The sequence below is a fragment of the Typopeltis vanoorti genome, chromosome 19, assembly GCF_054136105.1.
Source record: "Typopeltis vanoorti isolate ZY-2024b chromosome 19, IOZ_Tvanoo_1.0, whole genome shotgun sequence".
Lineage (NCBI taxonomy): Eukaryota > Metazoa > Arthropoda > Arachnida > Uropygi > Thelyphonidae > Typopeltis > Typopeltis vanoorti.
The window spans coordinates 103,804,158-103,820,867 of NC_143567.1; the positions used below are offsets into that span (position 1 = coordinate 103,804,158).

At 34.2% G+C, this 16,710-nt stretch overlaps 1 protein-coding gene across 1 annotated transcript in view; it reads right to left on the bottom strand.

Annotated features, from left to right (window-relative positions):
• Positions 1-16,710, bottom strand: part of LOC150096411 (actin-binding protein WASF3-like) — a 196,536-nt gene that overhangs the window by 54,968 nt on the left and 124,858 nt on the right. Inside the window, exon 6 of the mRNA XM_090409338.1 lies at positions 7,571-7,763. Coding sequence (XP_090265464.1) covers positions 7,585-7,763 — 179 coding nt within the window. The 3' untranslated portion in view covers positions 7,571-7,584. The remainder of the gene's footprint in view (positions 1-7,570; positions 7,764-16,710) is intronic.

Below are 16,710 nucleotides of genomic sequence, written 5' to 3' on the forward strand. Positions count from 1 at the left end.
GCTTCTAATCAAGTCATTTGTTCCTGCTACCAACTCAATCACTCTACTCATTCTACTTCCCAAAAAACAAAACTTGTGCAGCTTATCTTTCACCACACCTCTAATAATTGAATCCCTATACAATGCTACTTGTGAGTCTTTCATTAATTCTTTCATTCATTTCAATCTTCTTCACACTTTCATAGATATCTACAATTCTGTTCATTTTACTCCATATCAGCTTCATCTTTTGCCTCATTTTCACCAACTCAGCTTTCAAAATCTTCTATCATTTTATTTTTTTTATCATTCTCCCTCTCGCTATCATACTGCCAGTAGCACATGTTTTTTGCTGTCAGTCCCAATCATCATCTTACCATTACCTGCACTCTGTTTTTCATTCTCGCACACTTTCTTTAGCATTTGCACAGTATTTCATCATTGTCATTCCTTGATGTCTGTCTCACTTAAAATACATGCTCCCTATATTGATTCAAACAAGTCTCATGATCCATCAGCATATTGTACTTCCTGGATATGCACATTTATTCCTTTCTCTTATTCAACCTCTCCACAAAAATATCAGCAAAGCAACATCTCCCCCAGACATGCATATTATGCTGATGGCACCGAACACGTACTACACCATTCACTTTATTTGTCTTTCATACCAACCTATGCAATGATCTCCCTTTCATCACCATTTTGTTCCCAAGCACTAAACAAGAAAACAAACAATTCAGAATAATACCATTTAAAATATTTAATCAAGCTTTGCATTTATCTAAATTCTACGTAAAGATTACACAATATCCTGACAATAAACATAAGTACTTATTCATATCTGATAATATATATATATATATATTATCTTTAAATAATTCAATTATAATCAAAGACAATGGCTACTCAAACTACTTCAAGTTTCACAAAAGATAACAAGTACGAATATAAAATAGCATAACACAAAAGCTGCAATGTTTAACAAAGCAATTAAATCTGTGAAAAAATTTCTCTGTTTTAGTTATTCAAATAAATCATAAGAATATCATGTATCCCCAAATTTTTTCCCATGCATATTGTAGACAAGCGGTATAAGCTTCCAAATTAAAGCCTCTGATTTTGAAATAAGATCATCATCATCATCAAATTCCTGCCATGTACCCACAAAGGGTGTACAGGATATGATAGTACTACATGAAAAAATTATATCATTACTAACTTCCTATCTACAATTTTCCTCCAAATCAGTCTGTTACTTGTCAAGATTCCAACATTACCAGATCTTAGATTTCTATCGTCTAAGGCACTTTGTACCGTATCAATCCACCTATATCTTGGTCTTTCTCTGGGTCGTTTTCCTGCCAACCTGGCAGAGAACACTTGTTTTGCTAATCTTTCCTCGCCCATTCTGTTTAAATGACCATACCACCTGAGATTAGCTCTGCTAACACATTCCTGGATGCAGACAATGTCAAGGTCTTTCCTAATATCCTCATTTTTAATATGATATTGCTATTGATGCCATCTATTCACGCCTCTAATCTTTCTCAGGACTCTCATATCTGCGGTCTCTAGTCTTTGGTCAAGTGTTTTACTTCTGACCCAGCTCTCAGATCCATAAGTTAAAACTGGTTTGAACACAGTCTTGTATACAGCTAATTTAGTGTTCCGACTAATTTCTCTCTTATTCCATATGAATTTATTCAATTGACTTCCCACCAGAATCAGCTTTGCTGATTCTGTTGTCTATTTCCATATTTAATTTACCATCTTCAGTAAAAATCGTGCCTAAGTAGCTGAAATGTTTTACTTGTTCCACAGGTTCTCCATTCACAACACAGTTGACATTTTCAATGATTCTGCCTATTTTCATTGTCTTTTTATTGCTGACCATCATACCATATCTATTACAACAGCTATTCAATTTAGTCAGAGAATCTTGCAGACTTGTAGCGGATTTATTTAGAAGTATAACATCATCCGCATAAAGCAAAGAGCTGACATTAACATCTCCAATTTTGATATCATGTTTAATACCACTTTCCTTCATTATCCATATAGATAATGAATAACAGAGAGGATAATGTACATCCTTGTCTCACACCAGATTTAACATTAAACCATCTTCCTGTACTTCCTTCAATTCTAACTGCTGACTTACAACTCAAATAAAGACTAAGTATTGCTTGATATAATGCCCCATTGACACCATATAACTGGAGCGTATTGAATAGCTTCTCTCTTGGCACCTTATCATATGACTTTTCCAAATCGACAAAACTTAAATACAGATCTTTGTTATATTCCCATGCTTTCTCGACTATTTGTCGTAAAGTGAAGATCTGATCCTGACAGCCTCTGTTTGGCCTGAATCCAGCTTGTTCTTCACCAAGCTTTTCTTCCACAATTCTTCTCAACCGTTTTTCAAGTATACTTGCATAGATATTGCCAGGAACACTCAGTAGGGAAATACCTCTGTAATTCTCACATTCAGTTGTATTTCCCTTTTTATATATGGGTACTAAGAGAGCTCTACTCCAATCATTGGGAATTCGTCCCTCTATCCAGGCTTTCTGAACTATGCAGTGCATCCACTGTAAGACTCTTATACCACCATACTTCAGCATTTCTGGTCGAATATCATCTACGCTGCCTTTCCACATTTCAAGCCTTTGATGGCTTTTTCTACTTCAAGTATGGATATGTATTCCTGCCTGCATGCCTGGTCAGTGTTTTTTTACCACTGTGCTGTCATTACTGCTTGCTTCATTTAGCAGTTTTTCAAAGTAATTACTCCATACTTCAAGGATATCTTTTATTCCAGTTTTCATGTCACCTGTATCATCTCTAACTCCTTTTATAGCACTCTTTCCTCCATTCCTAAACTTCTTCAACAACCTCCAGAATATTTTGCCACCTTCTTGATATTTATTTTCTATATTCTTGCCAAAGTCCTCCCATGACTTTTGTTTAGCTGGTTTTACACATTGTTTAGCTTTCTTACATTTGTCTCTATATTCTCTAAGAGCACAAGCTGACTTATTTGACAAGAACTTTTGATATGCTTTCTTCTTTTCCTTCACTGCCTTTTTAACTTCCTGTGTCCACCAGGGAGTTCTGATTTTTCTATCCTTGCAGACAACCTCACCAATCATTCAGATATTATTGAAGTGACTATTTTTGATGTTATTATGAGATGATTTCTTCTATAGTGGTTTGCGGAGTTTGGTCAATATTTTGCATAGATCATAATTAATGGCACATTGTCATATAGACGATTTCACAATCATAACAAAAATCTTGAAAAAAAAATTCATGCCATTGTCACCATTTCCTGGCAACTGCTATTAGCATGAAAGACAGACCTTTTTTACAGCTCTGTCATCCCTCATTTGCTGAACATGTCCTAGCCATCTCAGTCTTCTCACCTTTAACAAAACAATTAAATGCTTTGTTAAAGGTGAGATGCTCCTGGTCTGTTCAGGCTGAACATATTCCAGCTTTCAAACCAATATTCATAATCCTTTTTCCGTTGTCTGGATCGTTCCATGAAGTCCGCCCGGTTAATTTTCCTTTTCACTTACTTAACAAGTTGAGTTTTTACAGGGTGGGGTTGTTAAGCACTGTGCCCAACCTTACAAGAAAGAACCCTGGGAAATGGGTACCCATTTCAGTCACCTTTTATGACATGTATGGCCTACATTGGGACTATTCTTTAACCCCGGTCACCACATGGGGTGTTTTCATGATTACATTCACTAAAATCTCTCTTTCCCTTCTAAAAAAAAAAAGTTTCTAGTTTTCACCTAGTACATTTACAAAAGTGCTAATGAATGAAAAAAAAAAAAAAAAGAGAGGAGCAGAAAGCTATCCTCCCAAGTTTTTTCTCTTCTACCTTTTAATAATACAGCAGGAGTGGAGGGTTTAATGGTCAAGGCTGGGCAACTGGGAAAAGACATCCACCTGGCCTTTTGGGGAATGCAGAGAACTGACCAGGACTTCTGGTCTGATGTCCAATCCTCATCCCCTTGTGGTGCATCCAACAAGGTGCACCACGAAAACAAATGAGGATGGGCAATTTGGGATTCAGCTGACCAAACGATATTCTTATTTTCTTAAACCATAACTCAAAACGATGCCTCATCATGGAATTTCATGCCAGATGAGGCATTGCCTGGTTAAACAAGGCTCCCATTGTTTTCATCAGGGAACCAGAGTTAACAGCAGAAAGTCAGTTACTGGAACAAATCCCAACTCAACACCAGCAGAGATCACCATTGGTACCATCAACATAAAAAGCATCAATGGAAAGGAAATGAAACTAGCAAAGAATTGGATAAGTACCAGATGGACATAATAGGTGTTACTGAAACAAAAAACAGGTGAGATCTTTCTAAGCAACAAATAAAAGATTCTATATTCAGGAAATAACAATCAGGTAAAAGGACAGACTATAATGCTAAACAATTAAAAATTTGAGGATAATCTTCTTGAAAGCAGGCAATATCAAGTAGAATGATGTGGGCTAATATCAGAATGGGAAACTGGATAATGAGACTTATTTGTGCCACAGAAGGTTCTACTAAGGAAGAAGTGGAGGAATTTTTTGAAGCATTGGAGAAAGCAGATGACAATGAAAAAGGAAAAGTTGGTTTTTGTTAGAAATCTAAACAGCAGAATAGGAAATTATTACCAGACATATAAGAATATTTTGGGAAAATTTGGAGAAAAGAGCGAAGCTAACTAATGGTAAGTACTTGTTAGATTTCTGCTCAGAACATGGACTAGTTATTACTAACACCATGTTCCAACATAAAAATGTGCACAAATAAGACAATAACAGTCACTGAGAAAAGTCTCGCCAGTTATGTTATTGTCGACAGTGATGTTTTCCCACTGGTTTAGGACACAAGAGTATACAGAGGATTTGAAATAGGAAGTGAACACCATTTAGGGTTGAGCAGGATAAAATTTAACTTCATATTGAAAAGAAGGGTGTGTAAGAAAGTTTTGAAACAAATCAAACTTGAACAGCTATCAGATGCGAACTGTAAACTCAAACATTATTCAAGAAAAACTAAAAGAGTTTGAAAAGAAGAACCAAACCTTGGAGATTCACTGGCAAACCTTTAAGAAAACTTGGAGATTGATTCAATCACAGAGCCATGTGGTGAGGTAATCTGCACGGATAGAAAAATCAGAACTCCATGGTGGAACTCAGAAATTAAAGAGGCAGTCAAGGAAAAGAAGAAAGCATATCGAAAGTTCTTGACAAGTTAGTCAGCTTGTACTCTTAGGGAATACAGAGAAAACTATAACAAAACAAAGTATTGTATAAAATGTGCTAAACAAAAGTCATGGGGAGACTTTGTAAGAACACAGAAAATAAATATCAGGAAGGGGGGTAAAATATTTAAGAGGCTATTGAAAAATGCTCAGAAATGGAGGAAAAAGTACTGTAAAAAGAATTAGAGAAGATATAGGGAACATGAAAACTTAGAATAAAGATATTCTTGATATATGGAGTAATTACGTTGAAAAATTGCTAAATGAAACAAGCAGTGACAGCATGGTGGTAGTAAACACCCAACAGGAATGCCATCTGGAATATGTATATCTGTATTTGAAGTAGAAAAAGCTATCACAAATCTGAAATGTGGAAAAGCAGCTGGAATAGATGATATTCAACCAGATATACTAAAATATGAAAGTATAAAAGTTTTACAGTGGCTACACTACAAATTCCCATTTCAAATCCAACATCTCATCTGGAGGGCTTTGATCTCCCTAGACATGTATGGACCACTTTAAATTGAATCAGAACAGGACATGGGGAGATGTAAACATCTCTTTCAGAAATCGAACTGGTCCAATACTCTAAACTGTGAATGCAGAAGTGGGATCCAGACTATCAATCACATTGTGCTTGAGTGCCCTATCTACTCATTCTGAGGAATTAAAGATGACTTTTTTAAACTGATCCCAGAATCCCTGGAGTGGATCCAGGATTTAAGGATTAAGCTCTGATTCTTAATTTTTAATCATTTCAACCTATTGTACCCCTTTTAATATGATTTTTACAATTGTTTTTATGTTGTTTTATGTAATATGTATGTAATATCCTGAGACCTGTACATCATATGCTAAATAAATACTACAGAATTCAGAAAGTCTGGTCAGAGGATCAAGTTTCAAATGATTGGAGTAGAGTTTTCATAGTATCCATCTATAAAAAAAAAGGGGGGAATAAAGCTGAATGTGAGAATTACAGAGGAATTTCTCTACTGAGTGTTCCTGGTGAGATTTATGCAAGAATTCTTGAGAAATAGTTAACAAAAATTGTGGAGGAGAAGACTGGAGAAGAACAAGCTGTGTTCAGGCCAAACAGAAGTTGGCAGGATCAGATTTTCACTTTACAACAAATAGTTGAGAAGTCATGGGAATATATCAAGGATCTTTATTTAAGTTTTGAAGATCTGGAAAAGACATATGACAAGGTGCCAAGAGGAAAGCTGTTCAAAATGTTTCAGTTATATGGTATAAATGGGACATTATATCAAGTCAGGTGTGCAACAAGGGTGTACATTATCTCCACTGTTATTCATTTTCTAATTGGATTACATTATGAAAGAAAGCAGTATTAAACCTGATATATCAAAATGGAGATGTTAATCTTAGGTCTTCACTGTATGCAGATGATGTTATACTCCTAAATAAATCTGGGACAAGTCTGCAGGATTCCCTGACCAGCATTAAAAAAAAAGACAATGAATATAGGCAGAAACATTGAAACTCCATCCTGAATGGAGAACCTATAGAACAAGTAAAAATTTCAGCTATTTAGGCACACTTTTTAGTGAAGATGGCAAATTAAATATGGAAATAGACAACAGAATCAACAAAGACGGTATGGTAGGAAATTAACTGAATAAATTTATATGGAATAAGACTGAGATTAGTCAAAACACTGAACTAGTTGTATATAAGAAAGTGTTCAAACCAATTTTAACTTATGGATCTGGGAACTGGGTTAGAAATAAAACTTGATCAAACACTGGAAACCATGGATACAAGCATCCTGAGAAAGATTAGGGGACTGAACAGATGTCATCAATAACAGTATCAATATTACAAACAAAGATATTAAGAAAGAATTTGGCATTCTTAACATTCAGGAATGTGTTGGCAGAGCTAATCTCAGGTGGCAGCTACTTACACAGAATGAGAGAGGAAAGATTAGCTAAACAAGTGTTCTTTGCTAGGATGGCAAGAAAAATACCCAGAGGAAAACCAAGATGTAGGTGAACTGACACAGTAAAAAGTGCTTTAGAAGATAGAAATATGAGATATGTAAATATTGGAATGTGGACAGATAACATGCTAATCTGGAAGAAAATTGTTGACAGGAAGTCTATAATGATGTAACTTTTCATGTAGTATTATCATAAGATCCTGCACATTCCCTGAGGGTATATATCAGGAATTTGATGATGTTTCACTTTTTTTTATGTGACACTATTAACTGCTATAACTTCAATATATCTTAAAAACCAAATATTAAAAAAAAAATAATAATAATAATAATTACCTTTCCACTTCATTTCAACATTCACTGGTTTCATCTTCCCATCCTTCACTATCATACTCACTTTCAGACGCTGAATCTGAATCTGAATATTCCATTGCTACTCTGCGAGCCAAGATGGATGCAACATCATGTAGGGGTGCAGAATTTTCAACTTCCTTTTGTTTAATATCCTCGACTCTCTTTAATTTGATACCTATTTTTTAAAAAAATAAATAAAATGTTCATATATTTCTTTAAAATAAAATATTATTTTTTAAATGTGAATCCTGTGCTCAAAAGGTTGTAAACTTATATTTAAAATTACAGATGGAAAAAGAGCTAGGTAAACTGGAAACCTACTCAACAGACTAAACATGACACTTTTTTTCAAGCCTCCAATAAGTAGAATTTCACAGCAGGCAATAAAAATCGTTTACCAACTAAATCATTCAGTTTATCTATTCTGCTTTTTTCTTAAAAGTGTTTCATATGTTCTAAAATTTACCAATCAAATATAGGAGGACTACATCTTGCAGTTAACATACACTATGCTGAAGTAAGTAATTAAACAGACCCTGCTATAGAATGAAATACATATACTCTTGCCATGATGCCATATAAAGCAAACTTGTTCATCCTTTTAGTTGAATTTCAATGTCACATGAAGAAAAACATATGGACTTCAAAATTAGTGTGATTGTAAGATACCACAGAAATGACCTATCCATTCCAGACATTGGTAAAGAATTGCATCAATGAAAATCAAATACAGACAACATTCAAGGAAAGGAAATGAAAGTGTACTGAAAACCAAGAAATGTACAAGAACACATAGTGATAATCTGGTGAGGAGGGCTAAATCAAACTATGAAAAGCAGTTAGATGAACAGGAAGAAGGAAATCTAAGAGAATTAAAAGTAAAAGGAAGAATGATTATTGTAGGGTAACCTTAGTTTGGCAGGAAAGCGACAAAAGCATAAAATAACTCAGGTAAGGTATACATTATTAACAGATTCATTAGTTATCCACAATTTTATATGAATCTAGATCAGTGGTTCCCAACCTTGTTCCACTTGTGTACCCCTTTCAAACCCATTTCTATAAATTGTACCCCTTGTTTTTAAAATAGCTGTTTTTAAATACTGACACTTTTGTTCAGTGCCTATCTTAATGTAATGCACTCAGTCAATAACTGAACTAATAACGCATCACTAACGTCTAAAGTCAATACGTATTCCTGGTTGGGAACCAATGATTTAGATGAAAAGATGGAGGTGGAAGAGATATTCACATACGCACTAACTAATATACTAGAGAAATTCCTTTTTGTTATTAGCATCTCAGTAGAAACACAATTTCTAAAGGGTGGAAGGAGGACAAGATAATTTCATTATACAAGGGTGGCTCTTGAACTGATACAGCCAATTATAGACTGATCTGTATCTCTGGAGTAATTATTAAGGTATCAGAGAGGATGGTGAGAAACTGCATGCAGCGGTGGGAATAGAGTACAGTGGTATCTCGCTAATCCGAACCTTCCAGTAATCCAAACTGCGGTTTGAAAGAAAAAAGTTTTATTTATTATGTATTATTATTTTTATTTAATAATTATTATTTTATTACTTCTCATAGAAAGGCTTATACACTGGTTATACATAATTATTAATTGACTTAAGGAATTCAAACTTAAGGAAATATATATTAAAGTTTAATTTAATTATATTCTGTGGTACATTGTGAATTCCTTAAGTCAATTAATAATTATTGTTATTACAGTACAGTATTTTTTTTCATACTGTCGATTGTATGACTATACTGTACTGTAGGCCTATTTTGATTTATTGTGTGTTCACGTTTGCTTTTTTATACTGTACAGTACATACTGTATTGTTGGCATGAATCACTGCTGTTGTTAATGAACTGATTAATCACCGCTATTGCACAATGTTTGTGTATCTTTACGTCCTTCAATAACAACGACTTGCCTAAAGCCTGGTTGTATATAACGCTCAGTTTTTCTTTGCTTATTGAAATGAAACGTTGTCTGAGTTGTCGCTTATTGTTTTGTGTTTTCGTAAGTTTTCAGTGAATGATTATCGACTATTTTAGTTTTTCATTAATTTCATTTTATTCTTTTTAACACTAAAATTTATTTCATAAAAATGGCTACTAGGTAGAAGCCTACCAAAAGAAAACACATAATGTTATCATTGTCGGATAAGTGTAAAATAATTCAGCATCTAGAAAAGGGTGAAGCAGCCGTACAACTTGCTACTGAATACAATGTTGGCAAATCTACAATCAGTGACATAAAAATATAATAATAATAAAGACAGGATTTTAACTTATGTTTCAACCACAGAAGAAGGACCAAGCCTTGCTTGGTCCTTAAGAGACAAACTCTGAAAACAAGTGATTCTTCTTTACTTAATTCTGCTGTTTACACATGGTTTCTTCAAGAAAGAAGTCATCATACTCCCATCTCCGGAGACATTTTAAAGCAGAAAGCTAAGCATTTCCATTCACAAATTTACCCAGATCAGAAATTCAAAGCAAGTGATGGTTGGCTAGAAAAATTTAAGAAATGCCACGGTATTCGGTATCTATCAATATCAGGGGGAAAACTGTCTAGTGACGTTTCTGCCGCATTCCAAAAAGATTTTTTAGAAAAAATTCTTGAATTAAATTTAACCGATGATCAAATTTATAATGCGGATGAAAGTAGTCTTTGTTAAAGGTCATGACCAGAGAAAAACTCTAGTTTACAGAAATGAAGCCTCAGTGCCCGGTCGAAAAATGTCAAAAGAGCATGTCACGATAATGCCTTGTGCAAATGCCTCAAGAAAACATAAATTAAAGTTACTTATGACTGGAAAATCAAAAAATCCAAGACAATTTAAGAACTGCTGCCTTCCGGTTTTGTACCGAAGTCAATGTAAAGGATGCATGAATGTCAAACTGGTTTCACAAGGATTTCGTACTATCTGTTAAAACTTATTTAAAATCTCAGAATTTAGAACAGACAGCACTTTTGTTATTGGATAACTGTCATGGACATCCTTCGGCAGATGAATTGATTAGTGAGGACGGAAATTTTACGGCTATGTTTTTGCTTCAAACTGTACTCTATTGCAACCAATGGATCAGAACATAATACAATCTTAAATTAAAATATCGTAAAGACCCTGCTTTTAAATGTAATTTCCCAAAATTATGATATTGCCACATCAATAAAAAATATAAATTTGAAGGATGTAGCATTCTCAGTTGCTGCTGCTTGGGAAGCCGTTGAACCTGAAGCAATTCGAGCATCATGGAGAAAACTGTGGTCTTCTAGAATTTACCAAGATAACTACGGTGATACCCAAAAAGAGAAAATTCAGAACGTGCATAATTTGGTTAAAAATATAAATCCAGATGTTGAAATTTCGCAAACAGATGTTACGGAGTGGATTACAGGAAGAACCAAAAGTGAATTCGGAATCAAATCAGATCCTGAAATTATAAATATGATGCTACAGAATGAATTAGAAGATGATGCTAATGATAAAGAACGTGAAGAAAAAAAGTAGAACATGAAGAGACAGTTGACAGTTTTAATATGTGTATAGAATGGGCTAATCAGAATGATACGCCATTCCACAAAATTTTATTGCTATTTGAAAAAAGTTTAGCTTCAAATCAGATCAGATGCTGAAAATATAATCATGACGCTACAGAATGGATTAGAAGACAATGATGACGATAAAAAACACGAATAAAAAAAGTAAAACATGAAGACGCAGTTGACAGTTTTAATATGTGTATAGAATGGGCTAAGCAGAATGATATGCCATTTCACAAAATTTTGTTGCTAATGCAGCTCCGAGAAGAAGCATTCGAAAAAAGTTTAGCTTCCAAGAAGCAAAAGAAAACCAGTGACTTATTTAGAAAGAAATAAAAAAAAACTTTTTTGTGTGTTATTTTGTGAAACTTTTTTGTGTTAATTTGTGAAACTTTTTTTGTGTTGTGCACAAGAAAGTGATATTTTTTACACAAAATAAGTTATGTACTGAATTATGCAATTTTATTAAATCAGAATCCTCAACAATACAGGTACATACCAACTAAATGTATTATTAAATAAACTTGTGTACTGTATTATTTTTTAAGTTTTACATTACAGTACAGTAGCTTTTTTTTTTTCTATCAGTTACTTCATTTATTTACAGAATTAAATTGATGTACAATTAGAATCTGATTATTTTTGTCTTAAATGCTAGTTATTGTTGTCTCTTGGGGGAAATTTTGCTCCTCCGAACAAGCATGGTTTTTATTAGTTCGGATTAGCAAGATACCACTGTACTTTGATCCTTTATAGAGCAGCATGGCTTCGTTAATAGTGGGTTTTATTTTACCAGTCTACTCACATTTTACAGCAGAGCTGTAAAATGTGAGTAGACTGGCAAAACAAAATATAAGGGGAATTGCCATACAGCACTATGATATCCAGTTTTATATAATTTAACATTTTGTCAAATCATCTGACCTAGAATTCCTCACAGGAAGTTATACTAACTCAAAGGGATAGGTATGTAAAATGAGCTTGTGGTATTAATTGGAGAGTGACTATCTGACATATATCAAAGAGTGTATGGAGGAGCTGAAACTATGAGCATTGGGAATGACCTGGAGAGAAACATTCAATTATATGAGGGATACATGTGATGCAGAATCCTTGCAAGCTATTATTATTATATTATATTTACTGATTCTAAGGGCAAACATTGTGTGTGTGTGTGTGTGTGTGTGTGTGTGTGTGTGTGTGTGTGTGTGTGTGTGTGTGTGTGTGTGTGTGTGTGTGTGTGTGTGTGTCAATCTAATGTTCTGTACTTGCTACAAATTTCCATTATATTAAAGAGTATTTGCTACAAGTACAGTAATCTACCATTTATCCAACCTTCAAAACAGCGACTCCTCAATTAACCAACCTTGCATGTCAACAGACCATGTTGAAATACAAGCGTTGGTTAATTGGTAAATAATTAAAAGGATTGGTAAATAGAGCCAGAAGCTAGTAAGGGATCTTACAGTATAGATAAAGAAAAAATTTTGCGGCTCATGACAGGTGGAGGAAGAACTCTAGATCATCCCCAGAAGCTGAGTAAGGGTGTGGTCAAGAAGTATGTGAAGTCCATGTTTTTTTCATGGCATGTGGTGAGTGAATTCAATAAGCTCCCAGTAGGCACGCATCTTCGGTGAATGCTTTCAAGGAGAAGTAGGACAAGTACTAAACAATTATCACCACCCAGATGTGGTGATACACTAAGGTGGAAATATCACCACCTCTGGGTCTGGCTCCCACTGATAAGATCTCAATAAAGGTTGAAATCTGTCTGGGTAGTGATGCTCCCCTTAATGCATAGCATTATACATATCTGCAAGGAGATGTGCTTTGCATTATGGGATACTAAAGCAAGTAATGAGAAGTTATAGCACCTTTGCCATGAGTTGCTTGCCCTAGTCCTGAAAATGTTTCAGGCGCAAACTTTGTTTGCTTACACTTGGATAAAGAATTAAACCAAATATATAATTGGTAGCATATTGAAGTGAAAAAACTTCCATTAACATATCTCTAATCCAGAGAATTTTGGCAACTGGTATATGGAAATATGACTTCTCCATTACTTCCACCTTTGTATCACCACCTCTGGGTCTGGCTCCCATTGATGAGACCTCAATAAAGGTTGAAACAGGTTTGGGTAGTGACCCTTCCCTTGATGCATAGCATTATATATGTCTGCAAGGAGATGTGCTTTGCATTATGGAGTACCAAGGCAAGTGATGAGAAGTTATACCACCTTTTCTACGAGTTGTCCCAGTCCTGAAAATACTTTAGGTGTGCAAACATTGTTTGCTTACACTTATATAAAGGATTAAATCAAATATATAATTGTTAAATACTTCATCCTTTTCACTATGGTTATGTTTCTTCTCAATAGGTTATTAGTAAGACATCATTACTACATGAAAACAAAGAGCCTCTGTTTGTTTGGTGTTATATGGCAATTACAGCTATGGTCAATACTACACCAGTAAAAGATTATAGTAGCATACATATGCTACTATAATATCTTATAATCTCAAGGTAAAAAATAGTTTAATAAGTAAATAAAAATATAAATGGATACAGATAAATATGCACAAAAAATTAGACCAGTTACAATGAAAAAAGGTGTACAAAGGTTTTACAATGTAAAAAAGGTGTGCAAAAATAAGTGTAAAAAGAAAAGAAAACAACAAAATCACATGATAACCACAGTAATAAACTTTAATAAAAGTACAGATATTTCATGCTGCAAATAACTATATCACCAATGTATAGAAACAACAATTGGTTTACCAATTAAAAATGCTTGTCACAAGCTAGAAATTATTAATATTAAAAATATTATTTGTAATATTTGGGGGGGGGGGAGAGAATCGTTCCGATTCAAGTTAGGCCAATATAAAACGGCTTCACAACTTTCTTTGAAAAGATGTTCATTTTTAAAACTGCTTCTACAGAGAAGATGAGTTTCATCCCACAGGATACTGTGTTTAGTGTCAATACTATGCTGTGCAGAACAAACTTTTGAGGTTACATGAATTCAATGTAGTACTGATGGGAGTAACTGAATGGCCTGTCTATCCATAGTATATTACATTCACAAGTATCTCTGGTAAACACCAGCTAAAAATAGAGGTGAAAGTTGTTGTTTTTTTTGTAGATGGTAACAGAAGAAATTTTATTGATAGGAAAATATATAAGAATAAGGTAACACTTCTTCAAAATTCTACCAATCGGGTCTCTCTCTCTCTCTCTCTGAACCTATTGGTAGAATTTCTTTGCTATCTCATCTTATTTCAAATATATATCCTTATTAATAGAATATTGTACAGTATGCCAAAATGAAAGATGACTAATTAATAATTTTATTAATAAAAAGAAACAGAGAAGAAGAAGAATAACATCAGAAACAAAATATGAGATCATAAGCAAATGTGACCAGAATGACTTTAAATATTAAATATCATTGTGCAAAATATTACCTAAGCACGTCAAATGTGTGTACAATTTTAAAGGCTATTTTTAATTTTTTTTTTAATTAAAAAAAAATTCATACTTAATGATTAAAAAAATCATTAAGTATGAACTATTGTTTAGTTTAATAACATTACTATAGTCAAATTTCATTATTGAGAATGTAACTCCCTTATTTTTAACATTATGTCTATGGGAAATAAATTCTTGCTTTATGAGTACACAGTAGGAGTGAATTAACTCACAAAGTTCAGAACTACCTGTATTCAGTTCTATGAGTTTGAAAGAATTGTTGGTAGACAACAGGAGGGGTAAAAAATTTGATATTACTATTGAGTGTGTTTGATTGTTCAAGGAGATGGGAACATCTCATTGATTCACATAACATAAACCAGGTACCACACTGATATTACTGACACTGACAATGTTGGTAATGATCAGTTGCATGAAGAGTACAAAGAGCAGACCAGGAAAGTAACTCTGTTGGTAAAGGCAGCAAAAGTGCAGTATGAGAAGAATTAGCCAATCAAGCTAAGAAAAATCCCAAGGAGTTCTTTCAAATATATATTTGAGATCATTATTATTTAACTTATACGTTAATGACATTGGGACTCAATGATGCAAAGTTGGGAAGGGCTATGAGAAGCATAGTAAACATTGTGGACTTGCAGGAGAATCTGAATAGACTATGTGAGTGGGTTGTTGTGTGGGGAGTTCATTGAGGTTGTGCCCTCCAATGAGGGACTTCTAAGTATGTATTTTTGACTGTAGATCGTGTGTGTTCAAGGGGCCAGTTTGCCTGTTCTGAAGGACGAAAAATCCTCTACCTCCGTATGAGACCAGCTAACTCACCTTTAGTCGAAAGAGACCAGATATAGGTTCCTCACGTCATAGACGGGAACCAAACTCAGGTCTTTCTGACCAAAGGGCTTCATCTATACCAACTGAGCTACAAAGGCTCTATGTGAGTGGGTAAATGAGTGGAGCTATTAATTTAATGTTGCAAAGTACAAGGTCTTGAAATTTGGTGGGCAAGGTTGAAATGCAGAGTATGCAACTGATGGAGAAATTTTGAGGGAGGTGGAGGAGATAAGAGATCTGGGAGTGATAGTGGACAGACTTGAAGTTTAGAGGATACATGCTGCTAAAACTGTAAGAACATCTAACAGATTACGGCAATAATGAGGAGGATATTGACATGCATCAATACAATGCTGTATGCAAACAATCAGATTATATTACAAGACAATGAAGATGATCTTCAAAAATTAGTTTATGAATTAAACAAAATAAGCCAACAATATAATTTAAAATTTCACGAAAGAAAACAAAAGTCATGTCATTTAAAGATTGAGATCATGTTAGATCAAAAATAATCATTGAAAATAAACAGGTGACACAGTTTTAATTATTTAGGCTGCATAATAACATATTTAAAAGATAAAGATATAGATGAAAAAATAAAGAAATTTCCAAAAATCTGTGAAACAACTAAAAGGGCACTGAATAAAAAAAACAGGATGAGAAACTCAACTAAAATTTTATAAAATAATGGCCACTCCCATTCTATTATGTTGATCAGAAATATTGGACTGTTAAAAAAAAAAAAAAAAAAAAAATACAAGCTGCAGAAATTAGATTTTTAAGAGCATTCAAAGGATGCACAAAATGCGAATATCTGAAGAGAGCTAAATATTTACAATGCAAACAAAAAGATCATGGAATACAGAGAGAAATGGAATGATATTGGTTACAAAGAGAAAGTGGGATGGATGGAAGGAGTGAGAGAGGAAGACCAACTGCAAGATGGAAAGACTAGTGCATCCAGAACAGGCAAATACCTAATCCTTGAAGAGAAGAAGAGATTGATGCAGATGCAAACAAGTTATGGTTCCTGATATAAGGCTTTGATCAGGCCATGTATGGACTACTGTGCCCACATTTGGTAAGGAGGATGAGGAATTATTGCAGACAGTCCAGAGAAGGTTTATGAAGTTATGTCAGATACAAGGAGAGATGGAGGGAATGTAATTTACAAAGTCTTGTGAATAGAAGAAGAAGAGGGGATGTCATTGAGACATGTAAGTTGGCAAGGGGT